General features: G+C 40.9%; 1 protein-coding gene across 1 annotated transcript in view; it reads right to left on the minus strand.

The window, feature by feature from the left end:
- The window catches only part of LOC123643798 (UDP-glucuronosyltransferase 1-6), a 92,181-nt gene extending 89,552 nt beyond the window's left edge, over positions 1-2,629 (minus strand). Inside the window, exon 1 of the mRNA XM_045559549.1 lies at positions 1,714-2,629. Coding sequence (XP_045415505.1) covers positions 1,714-2,568 — 855 coding nt within the window. The 5' untranslated portion in view covers positions 2,569-2,629. The remainder of the gene's footprint in view (positions 1-1,713) is intronic.
- Between the last annotated feature and the right edge of the window lie 11,022 nt (positions 2,630-13,651).

Here is a 13,651-nt window from a genome sequence, read left to right on the forward strand (position 1 = left end):
CCTAAAGGTTTGTTTCTAATTTTTGAAAGTAGACAAAAGCATTTGTAAATTCATGAAGGAGAATAAATTATGAGGATCACCAACAACATTTGGAAAAATAATATTTACTATGGGGCTTGCCCTACAAGATGGGAAAACTTACTACAAAACCAGCCTAATGAAAATACGGTGCTGCTGCATAAATAGACAAATAAGTAGGACAAAACTGAGAACTCAGAAGCACATGCAAATCAATGTATTGATAGAAATGAAAAATATGATAAAGATGCATTTCAATTCAATGGCTAAAGAATGAATTTTTGATTAAATGGCATTAGGACAATGGAGTATCCATGGAGAAAAGAAAAAGGTCTTCACTTTGCCATAGACTGAAGTGCTCATTGTAAAAACGAATAATTCTATCACCATTAGAGGAATTGAAAACAGTAAAACATAATATGGAGAAAACGTTTATATATTTCCAGCTTGGAAAGACCTAAACAAGTTGAAATCTAGAAACCATTAAAGAAAATTTAACCAATGTGACTAACCAGCCGTGAAAACCCTGTATGACAAAAGATAAAGAAAAGCCAAGGAAAAAAGATTTGCGGCACATATAAAAAGCGATGCATTAACATCCCTAACACTCAAGAGCCTTGTAACAATGAGTTATAAACAGACAAATAGTTATATAAAAATGAATAAAGAATGTCAAGATGTATTTCTCAGAAGAGGAAATGCAAATGGCCGATATATCTATGAAAATAACAAGTGAAAACTGAAGCAGCTACACATGATTCTACGATTTATCAGCAAGTAAAAAGTGGAAAGGAAAGAAGAACATGTGCAGCCTGATGTTATTAATAGATTATATTTAAAAATATAGATGTGACAATTCACATTAGCCACATGGAGTTATACAAAATGAATTCAAAAATTGAAAACAATGCATACAAAACTGCTAAGAGTATTTTCCTATAGGGAGTAGCACAGAACTAGCAAAAGAGGGAATTTTCTTCTCTTACTGTGTTTCTTACTACTTTTTCAAAAACACTTAAAAATTGCAGCCTGAGCTGGGCAGTGGCCCATGCCTGTAGTCTCAGCACTTTGGAGGCCAAGGTGCCTTGAGCCCAGGAGTTTGAGACCAGCCTGAGCAACAGAGCCAGACCTGTGTCTACAGAATATCTAAAAAAGATTAGCTGGGCTTTGTGACACAGCCCTGTAGTCCCGTCAACTTGGGAGGCTCAGGGAAGAGGATTGCTTAAGCCCAAGGCTTTGAGGTTGCGCTTAGCTATGATACCACTGCACTCTAGCCCAGGCAAAACAATGAGACCCTGTATCAAAAAAAAAAAAATTCCAGCCTTCTAATGGAGCATGGTGGCATAAGACTGTAACTCAGCTGCACAGACGGCTGAAGCAAGAGGATCCTTTGAGCCCAGGAATTTGAGGCCGGCCTGAGCAACACAGAAAGCTCCCATTTCTATTTAGAAACAATACAGCCTAAAAATTATGTGCAACTATATCAATTGTATACATATACACATCAACAGGGCAGATTTCTAATATTTGCTGACCCACAGTTAAGTGAACTGGCACAAAACAATTTGGTAAAATAGAAAGAATTCCATATCCCACAAATGCAAATGAAAAGTCACAGCTAAGGAAGGAATCTTTATTCTTTTTTTAAGTCCAAAGTCAGGTAATTCCTCAAGAGCTAAAAGAGAGACAACTCACCTCAGGCAACGGCTTTCCCTGCTTGCAGTTGATGCCACCGATGAAGATCATGTTGGGCATCACAGGCCTGGGATAGTCCAGAACAAAGTCTGTTCGCAGCAGCCAGATTGATGTGTGGCTGAAGAGGTCGTATGCTGTGACAGGTGTCTGGAGAATTTCAGAGGCAATTTCTAACCCGGTTTTAAAAATATAGTGGCAAAATAAATGCTCCTCCAAGTGGAAGATATAGTTCCGTACTCTCTCCTTGAAAGTCATGGCGTCCGAGTACCCTAAGATCATTCTGGGAACATAAGAAAGAGGAGCCGGGCACTGTGTGGCTTCCTCAAGATAACCGCAAAATACTCCCCTGCTGAAGACCACAGAGGGGAGCGCAAAGTACTTGGCAACGATTAAGCCACACAGATCAAAAGGATCCAGAAACACAGCATCAAAAGAACTCTCTTTTAAGTATTCTACTAATTTTTTGTCATTAAACAAACTCCTACAGTGTGAATAAAATAAGTCAAACAAACCGAAGGATGGACTCCATACTAGGGAAAATACACTTTGTAATTGAGTTTTCCAGTGGACTTTGCTAAACTCCAGAAAATCACGGTTCAAATCTTCCAGGGTGTGAGAAGTCTTATAAGTCTTCACTGTACAATTCAGTGATTGTCTCAGGTGCCAACTCACGTCTGGAACGACCACAACCAGCTCGTGCCCTTTCTGGATGAGTTTCTCCACCACCGACCGCATGGTAAACCAGTGGCTCCCGTCCATGGGCACCACCAGCAGCTTGCCTGCCTGGGCCAGGCCAGGCGTCAGCAGCAGACACGCACACAGGGGAAGGAGCCCGGGAAGTGCTGCAGGAGCCATGGCAGAACCGCAGCCCGGAGCAAACCAACTGCTGGATTCTCAGCTCCTGTAACGCAGCAGGCGGAAGCATTGCAGGCACAAAACCTGCACCCGACACAGGGCGTGTAGTCACATGTTCATTAAAAAGCCACACACACGGCCAATCATTTACTGATAAGGACCATAATATCTGCTGAGATACACACTTGTATGTTCTCCAGATAAGACTAGCTTATTACCTTTGCCTTAGAAATAGACCATGCCCAGTACTGCAGTGTGACTTTGGAAACAAAATTATTGAGCAGTCCTTTGGACTTTGACAACTCAAAGATCAAAAGGAGAGAAAAATTACAGAAAATTAAAAAGGAGAGAAGATAAATACAAGAATAAAGCTTGTGTTTATGAAATTTGTCCCAAACCAAAATTTCGATTTTATCTTCAGACTACAAGAACACTGTCTCCCCAGAAAGAAATTGGCATCTCTTGGTCCAAGGACAGAGAGCAAGGGCTTTAGCAATGGCTCCTGACTGGCAAGAAGTTGTTGTTTGCAAGTGTCTCGGCCACGCATAGGCATCGCTGCTTCTCCTGCTCCATTTCCAACCCCTGAGGCCTCTGAAATGCTGAACAAGGTGGACAACCCCTCCGGCATGGACTGATCCAGGGATGTGATGGAAAGTGACTGGCATCTATATTCACCTGCTTCCCTCAGGTTCACGGCATGCAGGGGATGGTCAGCTGCCCAGTGCTGCCTGAGCAGCTTGCTGAGATTCCTCTCTGTCCTCCATACGTCCCCATTCCAGCCAGAGGTGTGTGTGGACCTCTGCTGTGGGCTCACCCCATCACCACGGGTGCCCTCCTTCAGCACGTATTGGTCTCCTCCACTTTGCTGAGCACTCCTTGAGGTCAGAGGATATGTCTTCATGTTTCCTTCCCCTTCCATAGTACCTATGCTGTGCCTTGCACAGAGAAAGCACACAGGAATGTTGTTGCACTGGGCTCAATTGCACCGTGCAGGTTTCCTAGGTACCTTCCTGGGTGGGCAAATCGGTGTGTGTCAGGTAATACCCAAACAGTATTTAGTGAGGGGTTCTGCAGCCAACCTAGGAGTATAATCCTAGTCAGGAACAAAAGATGGCTCCTTCAGGACACCCTGTTGGTAGAAATTTGCTTAGTCACCATTTACCTGGCCCACTAGGGCACACTCACATCATTGTCTTTGACAAATGAAAACGGAAGTGAGTGATCTACCTTCCCTGAAGGCTAACTTCACAGTAGAAATCAATGGACGAGAAAATAAAAAGACAAAAGAAAAGCAATGAAATCAAACTGGCTCTTTGAGGTCAATTAACTTGCTAAAGCTCTCACCAGACTGGTCAGGGAAAAAAAAGGAGAGAGAAGAAATAAATTACCAAAGAGGGGAATGAGACAGGTGGTGTCATCACAACAGAGTCCACAGACACTGAATTGATAATACGAGAATGTCATCAACACGTTTATGACAATAAATTCTACAATTTAAATGATATGGACAAATTCCCTAAAAGACACAAGCTCCCAGAATTTACATAAGAACAAATAAATAACCCACAGAGAGATAACCTAAATCTTTTGCATGGAAATTGAGATTCTAAATCAAAATTTCCCACAAATAATACCTCCAGTCCAGATGACTTCACTAATGAATTCTAACAAATAAGGAGGGAAGAAATAATCTCCATTCCTCACTGTCTATTCCATACAACAGGAGCAGAGGAATTGCCTAACTCATTCCATGAGACCAGCACTCCCACAGTTCCAAAATCACATAAAGACATTCAAAGAAAGAAAAACTGCAGACCCTCATCACCGTAGATGCAAAACTTCTAAACAAAATTTTACCAAATCTAATTCCATAATATATAAAAATCTATACTATGTAAAAGGAAAATACACTGTAATCAACTGGGGTTTATCTCAAGAATGAAAGGCTGGTTCAACATTAAAACTCAGTCAAGGTTGACGGGCCAAGTTCATAGCAGCATGATTCATAATAGCCAGGAGGTGGAAGCAACACAGGTGTCCACGCGCAGATGAATGAATAAGCAACAGGTGACAGATACATATACAATGGAATATTATCCAGCCTTAAAAAGGAAGAAAATTCTGACACATGCTACAACATGGATGAACCCACAAGACATTTTGCTGAGTTAAATAAGCCAGTCACCAAAAGACAGATACTATGATTCCATTGTCATGAGGCACCTAAAATAGTCAAACTTATAGAACCACATAGTGGAATGGTGGCTGCCAAGGGCTGGAAGGACGGGTAATGGGGAGTTATTGTTTAAGAGGTCCAAAGGCTCAGTTTGTGAAGGTAAAAGAGTTTTGGAAATGAACGGTGTTATTTGTAAAGAGAATATATTCAATATTGAAGGGTACACTTCAAATGGTTGCGATAATAAATGTTACATTATGAGTATTTTTCCAAAATTCAGAATGAAGTAAATAATTAAAAACACAAAATCAATCAAGGCTACATACCACATAAATCCACTGAAAAAGTCAAATGATATAATCATCTCAATAAGCATAGAAAAAGTATTTGACAAAATTCAAAATCCATTCCTGACAAAAAGTCTTGGCACAACTGGTAAATAAGAGAAGTTTCTCCACTTAACAAACGGCATCCCTGAAAAACCCTCGGCTAACATCCTACTTAGTGGCAAATGACTGAATGTTCTACTCCTCAGGCCAGACACATGTCTAGGGTGGGAGCTTTCACTACTTCTATTCAAAACTGTTCTTCAGATTCTCTCCAGTGCAGTAAAGCAAGAAAAAGAAATAAAAAGTGTCAGGTTGGAAAGAAACAGTAAAAGGATCTCAGTCACAGACAAGATGACCGTCTATTTACAAATTCCAAGGAACTGTACAAAAATCCCCTAGAACAAACAAGTAAGTTCAGCATGGTTGCAAAATACAATACGTAAAAATTAATGCTATTTGTATGTACAGCTGACTTGAACAACACAGGCTTGAATGGCAGCGGTCCATTGACAGGCAGATTTTTCAAAATAAATATATAAAAAACACTGTGGAGATTTTCAACCATTTGAAAAATCTTGCAGATAAACTATGTAATCTAGAAATATAAAAAAAAATTTTTAAGTTGGGTAAGTCATGAATGCATAAAATATATGTGGATGCCACTCTATTTTATCATTTATTATCCTAAAATATATACAAATCTATTGTAGAAAGGTAAAAATTATCAAAATTTATACCCACAAACACAGATTGTACGAGGTGCCATTCTCTGTGAGAAGAAATGTAAAAAATGTGAAGATGCTGTATAAATCTTTAGACATACAAGTAACAGTGGTGCGCACCACGACAATTTCACAGCCACCTCCTGTTGCCACTGCCGGGAGCGAAAGTGCTTCCAGTATCTGCTTAAAATGCCCTGTGATGCTAATCCTCTCCTCGTGAGCAGTCCATTTCTACAGTAAATTGCCTATCACACTAAATAGCGATCTCTCATGGTTCTCACATATTTTTCATCATGTTTGGTGCAATATCAGCAATATTATAGACCTTGGCTAACACCATGGCACCCACACAAAGTGTCACTACTGATGCTGGAAGTTCTCCCAAGAAGCAGAGAAAAGCCACGGCATTAAAGAAAACGTTGAATTCCTTGATGCGTACCATAGTTTGAGGTCTACAGCTCTGCTTGCCCACCACTTCCAACTCAATGATTCCAGCATAAGGACCGCTGTCAAAACACACACACACACACACACACACACACACACACACACACACAAACGAAATCTGAGAAGCCATTACTGCAGCTATACCAGCAAGCACCCAGGCCTTGCATTTCTTGTGAAATACCTTTTTGTCTTATATAGAAAATGCAGCACTGATGTGGATGTAGGATTGCTACAAGAAAGACATACCTGTAGACTTTCTGTGATGCCAGACAAAGCAAAGCCATTGCAGGGCAACTTAAAGCAAAAGAAAGGTGAAGGATCTAAAGCTGGAGAATTTAATGTCAGCAAAGGTGATTTCATAATTTTAGAAAGAGGTTAGACTCTTAAAATGTCAAGATGACAGGGGAAGCAGCTTTTGCTGGACAAGAGGCACCAGACCAGTTTCCAGATGCCATTAAGAAAATCATTGACGAGAAAGGATATCTTCCTGAATAGATATTTAAGGCAGATGAAAGTGCCCTATTCTGGGGCAAAAAAGGCACAAAGAACATTCATTATTAAGGAAGAAAAGCCAGCACCAGGGTTTAAGTCAAGAAGAAAGAGCCTAATTCTACCGTTTGTACAAATGCCATTGGGTTTATGATCAGGACTGCCCTTGTCTGCAAAGCTGCTATCTCCAAGGAAAAGGTAAGTCTTTTCATTCTACAACAGAAGGCCTGGACAAGGACACTTTTTCTGGATTGGTTCTATCAATAGTTTGTCCCGGAAGTCAGAAAGTACCCTGCCAGTAAGAAAATATCTGTCAAAGTTCTTTTGATATGGACAATGCCGCTGGCCACCCACAACCCCAGGAGTGCAACATGGAAGGCGTCAAAGTGCTCTACTTGCCCCAAGTACAACGTCTCTAATTCAGCCTCTACATCGGGGCTCACAAGGATCTTTCGGGCTCATTGCACAAAGCGCTGTCTGGAAAGTATTGTTTACACTATGGAGGACGGTCCCCACAGAGAGAACATCAGGAAAATGCAGAGGGATTTCACCACCGAAGATGTGGTTGTTGTCATACAAAAGGCTATGAAAGCCATCAAGCCCGAAACAGTCAGTTCCTGATGTAGAAAACCGTGTCCAGCTGCTGCGCCAGGAAACCACGAAGGAGACCGTAGATGTGGCCAAAGAAAACAGAGAAAAAGGTGGGGCATAACGTGTTGCAACACATAGGTCTTGGAGGAATTCAAGAGCTCGTGCGCAGCACACTGGGCAGTTCACAGAGGGTGACTTGCTGGAGAGGAGTGCTCTGGACCAGGGCCAGACGCTGAGGGAGAAGGTGAAGAGGAAGCGGTGCCCAAACCAAATGCACATTAGACAACATGGCAGAAGAGTGGCAATTACTCCAGACTGCTTTTCACCTGCTCTATGACAAGGACCCTTCTGTGCTACGGACACTCACTGCAAGGGAAGCAAACAGGGAGAAGGACTGGTAGCGTGTAGAGGCACATTTTAAGGAGTGAACAAGCAAAACAGTCAGACAGAAATGATGATGTATTTCTGTAAATTAAACCAAGTGTGCCTGCCTCTCCTGCCTCCCCTCCCAGCCCCTCTGCCTCTTCCCCCTCTGCCTCTTCTGACACAGCAAGACCAACGCCTCGTCTTCTTCCTCCTCCTCCTCTGCCCACTCCGCCTCAAGACAATGAACATGTCACCTTTAAGATAGTTCACTTCCACTTAATGGATAGTAAATGGCTCTCTCCCTCTCATAGTCTTAACAGTATCATTTCTCTAGGTTACTTTATGGTGAGAATACAGAACATACCACAAAAAGAAATGTGTATTAATGAATGCTTATCTTATTGATAAGCCTGCTGGTAACAGAAGGCTATTTCTACACTCTTTCCTAGCCTGGCTTCTGTGTGGAAGGGACCCGTCACCCCTCAGACACCTGAGCAAAGGCACTAGATGAGAGAGTGATGAAGCCTCCTGAAGTCTCTCCACCTCTGGCACACGTGCTGCTGAGGCCACCTTTCGCTGCTTCAGTGACAGCGACCACTGTCCCTGTTCACCTGGGAATGAGGAGTCTCCTGGGACGTGGCACTTCCAGGGCCAACCCTGGGAATGTTCTGGGCAAACCAGCATGAGTTGTCACCCTAGCAGGGAGAGGTGCTGCCACGTACCCAAAACATAAGATTACAAGGAAAACAAGTCGTTCACAGTGGAGTGTGCCCTGCCCTTAACTTACTATTCAGTGTTCGTCACCATGTATTATACTTAGCACATTTATCAAACGATTCTGGTCTTTCTTTATTTCTCACTAAGCACTGCGCCTATGAAGGTACTGACCTGGGTCTAAGACAGTGCTGCTCAAAGTATGGTTCCCTGCCCACCCGACCCGACGGCAGGTCCCACAGTTAAGTGCTTAGAAAGTCTCAGAGCAATTGGTGCTGCTACGTCATCCAAGAAACCATCAGCAGATCTGCATTTTAGAGGCCTTTGGTCGACTTCATTTCATTTTTGACCATTTCATTTTTGTCCTATTTTACAGAAAATATGGATTTGTAATGAATTGCAAGACTGTTTTATGCTGTTCCTTAAGAACACCTAGCTTGAGAAGCTCTGCTGTAGACTAATTTTGTGATGCTATGGGGTGGGCAAAATGTGTCTTCTCAGATTTGCACACAATGTGCTAAAGGACAAGGCGCTAAGGGCCTCCGCTCAAAATGCTGAGAGACACAATCACAAAAGCTACAGCCCCACAGGTTGAGTGGTGAACGACCAAACTCTCTAAGGTCTAAATCCCTAATATCTGACATCTCTAATTTCTAAAATCCCAAAAATCGTAATCACAGGACAGTTTTCTTTATTTTAGGGTTTTTTCAGTATCTTAAATTGTCAGCATTATTTTTATGATTAACTATCCTGTATATTCATCTTTGTATAATTTCCCATACTGAAGGTGTAAATTGTGTGGAGACTTTTAGCAAGTTCTAATTTGCCTTAATGCATTTGTCGCAAATTTGACTTCACTGAATTGTTCATTGTCACAAAGGTAACATAGTGAGAATTGTGCCTGTGCAAAAAGAGTTGGAACCTCCTCAATAAAGGAAGAGGTGCCCTTTTTATACACCTGCACTTGTGAAAGATGAAAATTCTCAAGATCTCGGCTTTTGGGCAACTGTATGTACTGTGGTGGCCCGTACTGGTTTCCCTTAATCTCCTCAGCAGACATAGATTGGTCACCCCGTATGCCCATCACTGCACTCAAAAACCTGGGTGCACAATCACCCACCACAGTGATATATGTTTATACGTTTCCCTTTTTGACCTATTATTTTAATATGGCTCATTTGGTCATAATTCTTATGAAGTGTCACTGTCATTACTACACTGGAGTGTTCATGCTTGCAAAATATGCATGTTATTCTTGCCTAATGTGTGTGTATTATTGTGTAAAATGGTCTATGAAGTGCTCCTTTGTATTTTTATGTTTCTCAAATTCCCTTTGAAAAATTTTTTATTATGTTTTAAGCATTATATTGTTCAGAATTTTGATCTTTAAAGACGTTAACATTCAGAAGGTGGCATTCGGGATTCTTTCTTTCCGGATTATGAGAGCCTTGTAAAAGCCTCACGTGAAGCAGGTGTGAGCATTTGCACAACTTTGTGAGCCCACATCGGTTCTCCTTTCACTCTCTTCTGACTGTTCTTTGATGCACAAATGTTTTTCACATCCAAGGTCATTCAAATCTGCCCCAGTATTTTCTTCTAAGAGTTTTACAATTTTAGCTTTTCTAGGTAGGTTTTGATCCATTTCAAGTGAACTCTGGTGCATGGATGGGGTAAGGGTCCACCTCCATTCTTTTGCCTGTGGATGTGCAGTTTCCCGGCACTACGTGTAGAGGACACTCTTCTGTCCCATTTGCGTGGTCCTGGTACCCTCGTCAAAAGATCAATTGCCCAAGGATGTGTTGGTTTATTTCTCGATTCTGAATTGTTTCATTGATCTGAGTTCAAAACACACTTTTTGCCAGACAATGGATGAAATTTAATTATGGATTGGAAATTAGAGAATGTTGAACAATTAATGATTGTGTTAGGTGTGTGATAAGGATATTCTATCTATGTAACAAATTGTCCTTATTTTTTGTACTTAGTGCAGTATTTAGGGATAGAGTGACATGTCAAGAATTCACTTTAAAACATGACAGCCAAAAATGTTCTTAAAAGGGAAAGAAAATACAGGATGGATGAATCAATACAGCTAAATATTGAAAATTAGTTAACCTAAGGGGAGACCGATGGGTGTCCAGCACACGTACTCTCTCCTTCAAACAAGTTTGAAAACTTTGATAATAAAAAGTTGAAAGACATAATCTTGATGGGAGGGCTTGGACTCACCCACTAACAGCTAAATTTGAATTTAAGTTGGAATCAGAATCTCAGAGAAGTGAGGAAGCACGGATGTGTTAGTGTTGTGTTACCACATCCCGTCCCAGGTCTCCCACAGCTGCCCTGCATTATGTGCACTGAACCTGAATTCTTTCCATCCAGACCCAGTCATCAATTCTGCTGGAACTCACCAAATATTGAAAAAGACTGGAACATGAAACCTATCTTAACGTTCTTTGGAGTGATGGTCTGCCATCCTGGTCAAAGTATTATATCCAATTACATCTCTGGATATAATCCCCTGGGCAGCTCCGTGATATTTTGTTACCACGTAGGGCCTGTCACACCACACACAAACACATGCGCACACTCAAACACACATGCACAGGCACACACACACACACACACACACAGACACACACAAACAATATGACTTGGTCACAATGACTCTGTTACTCAGTGGTCAAACATGTTACCTCCTCGTCACACACACAGATTCAGACTCTGACTCCCGCTCTTCAGCAGGTGCAACACACTGCACGCTCTTCCCAGACACGGGCTGCCCATCCGAAACAAGGAAGGACGGTGGCACAGCACCCGTAGGTGTTTCTGCGACAATTGACGTTTGTAGTCGTGCTGCATTCAAGGCTCTCTGTCAAAGAGCCCTCCTTGAGCTCTCAATTCCTCTGTCAGAACTCAGCTTGCTTTATAATTATACTTATACATAGATGCCTTCATATATAACCATGTGCATGTATAAGAGCTTTTATACTTATATGTCCCTTAACAGATATATAAATTCATTTATGATATAGATTTTTATAGGTATGTATAGCAAACGTATATGAAACCATGTCTTCTTCCTTATGTTTCACATTTTATAGACACAGCTATATGATAGGCAATATAAAATTATGATATTATATACAGCTTTCTGTATCTCTAAACCACTCTGGGTGACCCAGGAAGTTGCAGGGCCCCACCCTTGGCTAGAGGGCAGGGTGCAGGCAGGCCCTGGGTGGTGCTCCCTGCTGTGGCTGATGGAAGGGAAAGGTGAGAGGAGCCCTTGACCAGGCTCAGCGTCCTCAGGGTCCTGCAAGGTGCATCTTCCTGCCTGCTCTCCCCAAGAAAGTCCTGCCTAATTGTGAAAGGCCTGAAACTATGGTCTTCCTGCTTTGCAGAGCACTATTTCACTTCCAGTGAGTGGCTCCAAGTCACTCACCAGACATCTGCCGACACGTGACAGAATGTGACTCTGTTACAAAGTCTACTGAACTTTGGAAGAAGCCAGAACAATAGATAAAGATACTTAATAAAATAACAAAAACCAAGGCTTTATTTTAATCATCAATAGCCAGTTAAGAATAGAAATGGAAAAATTGCCCTCTGAACAATAGTTTCAAAAATTATAAATGCCTAGCATAAATTCTATTAAATAATAAAGACAAAATGCTTATATGAGATGCAAAATTTTACAGATGGCTATAAAAGAAGATCTGGAAAAATGAAAAGTAATATATATTTCTGCATAGGAAGCCTTAATAACAAAAGGTCACCAGTCTTTCTCAATACATAAAAATATTTAATGTAATAATAACACAGCCCTAAAGGTTTGTTTCTAATTTTTGAAAGTAGACAAAAGCATTTGTAAATTCATGAAGGAGAATAAATTATGAGGATCACCAACAACATTTGGAAAAATAATATTTACTATGGGGCTTGCCCTACAAGATGGGAAAACTTACTACAAAACCAGCCTAATGAAAATACGGTGCTGCTGCATAAATAGACAAATAAGTAGGACAAAACTGAGAACTCAGAAGCACATGCAAATCAATGTATTGATAGAAATGAAAAATATGATAAAGATGCATTTCAATTCAATGGCTAAAGAATGAATTTTTGATTAAATGGCATTAGGACAATGGAGTATCCATGGAGAAAAGAAAAAGGTCTTCACTTTGCCGTAGATTGAAGTGCTCATTGTAAAAACGAATAATTCTATCACCATTAGAGGAATTGAAAACAGTAAAACATAATATGGAGAAAACGTTTATATATTTCCAGCTTGGAAAGACCTAAACAAGTTGAAATCTAGAAACCATTAAAGAAAATTTAACCAATGTGACTAACCAGCCGTGAAAACCCTGTATGACAAAAGATAAAGAAAAGCCAAGGAAAAAAGATTTGCGGCACATATAAAAAGCGATGCATTAACATCCCTAACACTCAAGAGCCTTGTAACAATGAGTTATAAACAGACAAATAGTTATATAAAAATGAATAAAGAATGTCAAGATGTATTTCTCAGAAGAGGAAATGCAAATGGCCGATATATCTATGAAAATAACAAGTGAAAACTGAAGCAGCTACACATGATTCTACGATTTATCAGCAAGTAAAAAGTGGAAAGGAAAGAAGAACATGTGCAGCCTGATGTTATTAATAGATTATATTTAAAAATATAGATGTGACAATTCACATTAGCCACATGGAGTTATACAAAATGAATTCAAAAATTGAAAACAATGCATACAAAACTGCTAAGAGTATTTTCCTATAGGGAGTAGCACAGAACTAGCAAAAGAGGGAATTTTCTTCTCTTACTGTGTTTCTTACTACTTTTTCAAAAACACTTAAAAATTGCAGCCTGAGCTGGGCAGTGGCCCATGCCTGTAGTCTCAGCACTTTGGAGGCCAAGGTGCCTTGAGCCCAGGAGTTTGAGACCAGCCTGAGCAACAGAGCCAGACCTGTGTCTACAGAATATCTAAAAAAGATTAGCTGGGCTTTGTGACACAGCCCTGTAGTCCCGTCAACTTGGGAGGCTCAGGGAAGAGGATTGCTTAAGCCCAGGGCTTTGAGGTTGCGCTTAGCTATGATACCACTGCACTCTAGCCCAGGCAAAACAATGAGACCCTGTATCAAAAAAAAAAAAATTCCAGCCTTCTAATGGAGCATGGTGGCATAAGACTGTAACTCAGCTGCACAGACGGCTGAAGCAAGAGGATCCTTTGAGCCCAGGAATTTGA

Source organism: Lemur catta, chromosome 8, assembly GCF_020740605.2.
Source record: "Lemur catta isolate mLemCat1 chromosome 8, mLemCat1.pri, whole genome shotgun sequence".
NCBI classification, from domain to species: domain Eukaryota; kingdom Metazoa; phylum Chordata; class Mammalia; order Primates; family Lemuridae; genus Lemur; species Lemur catta.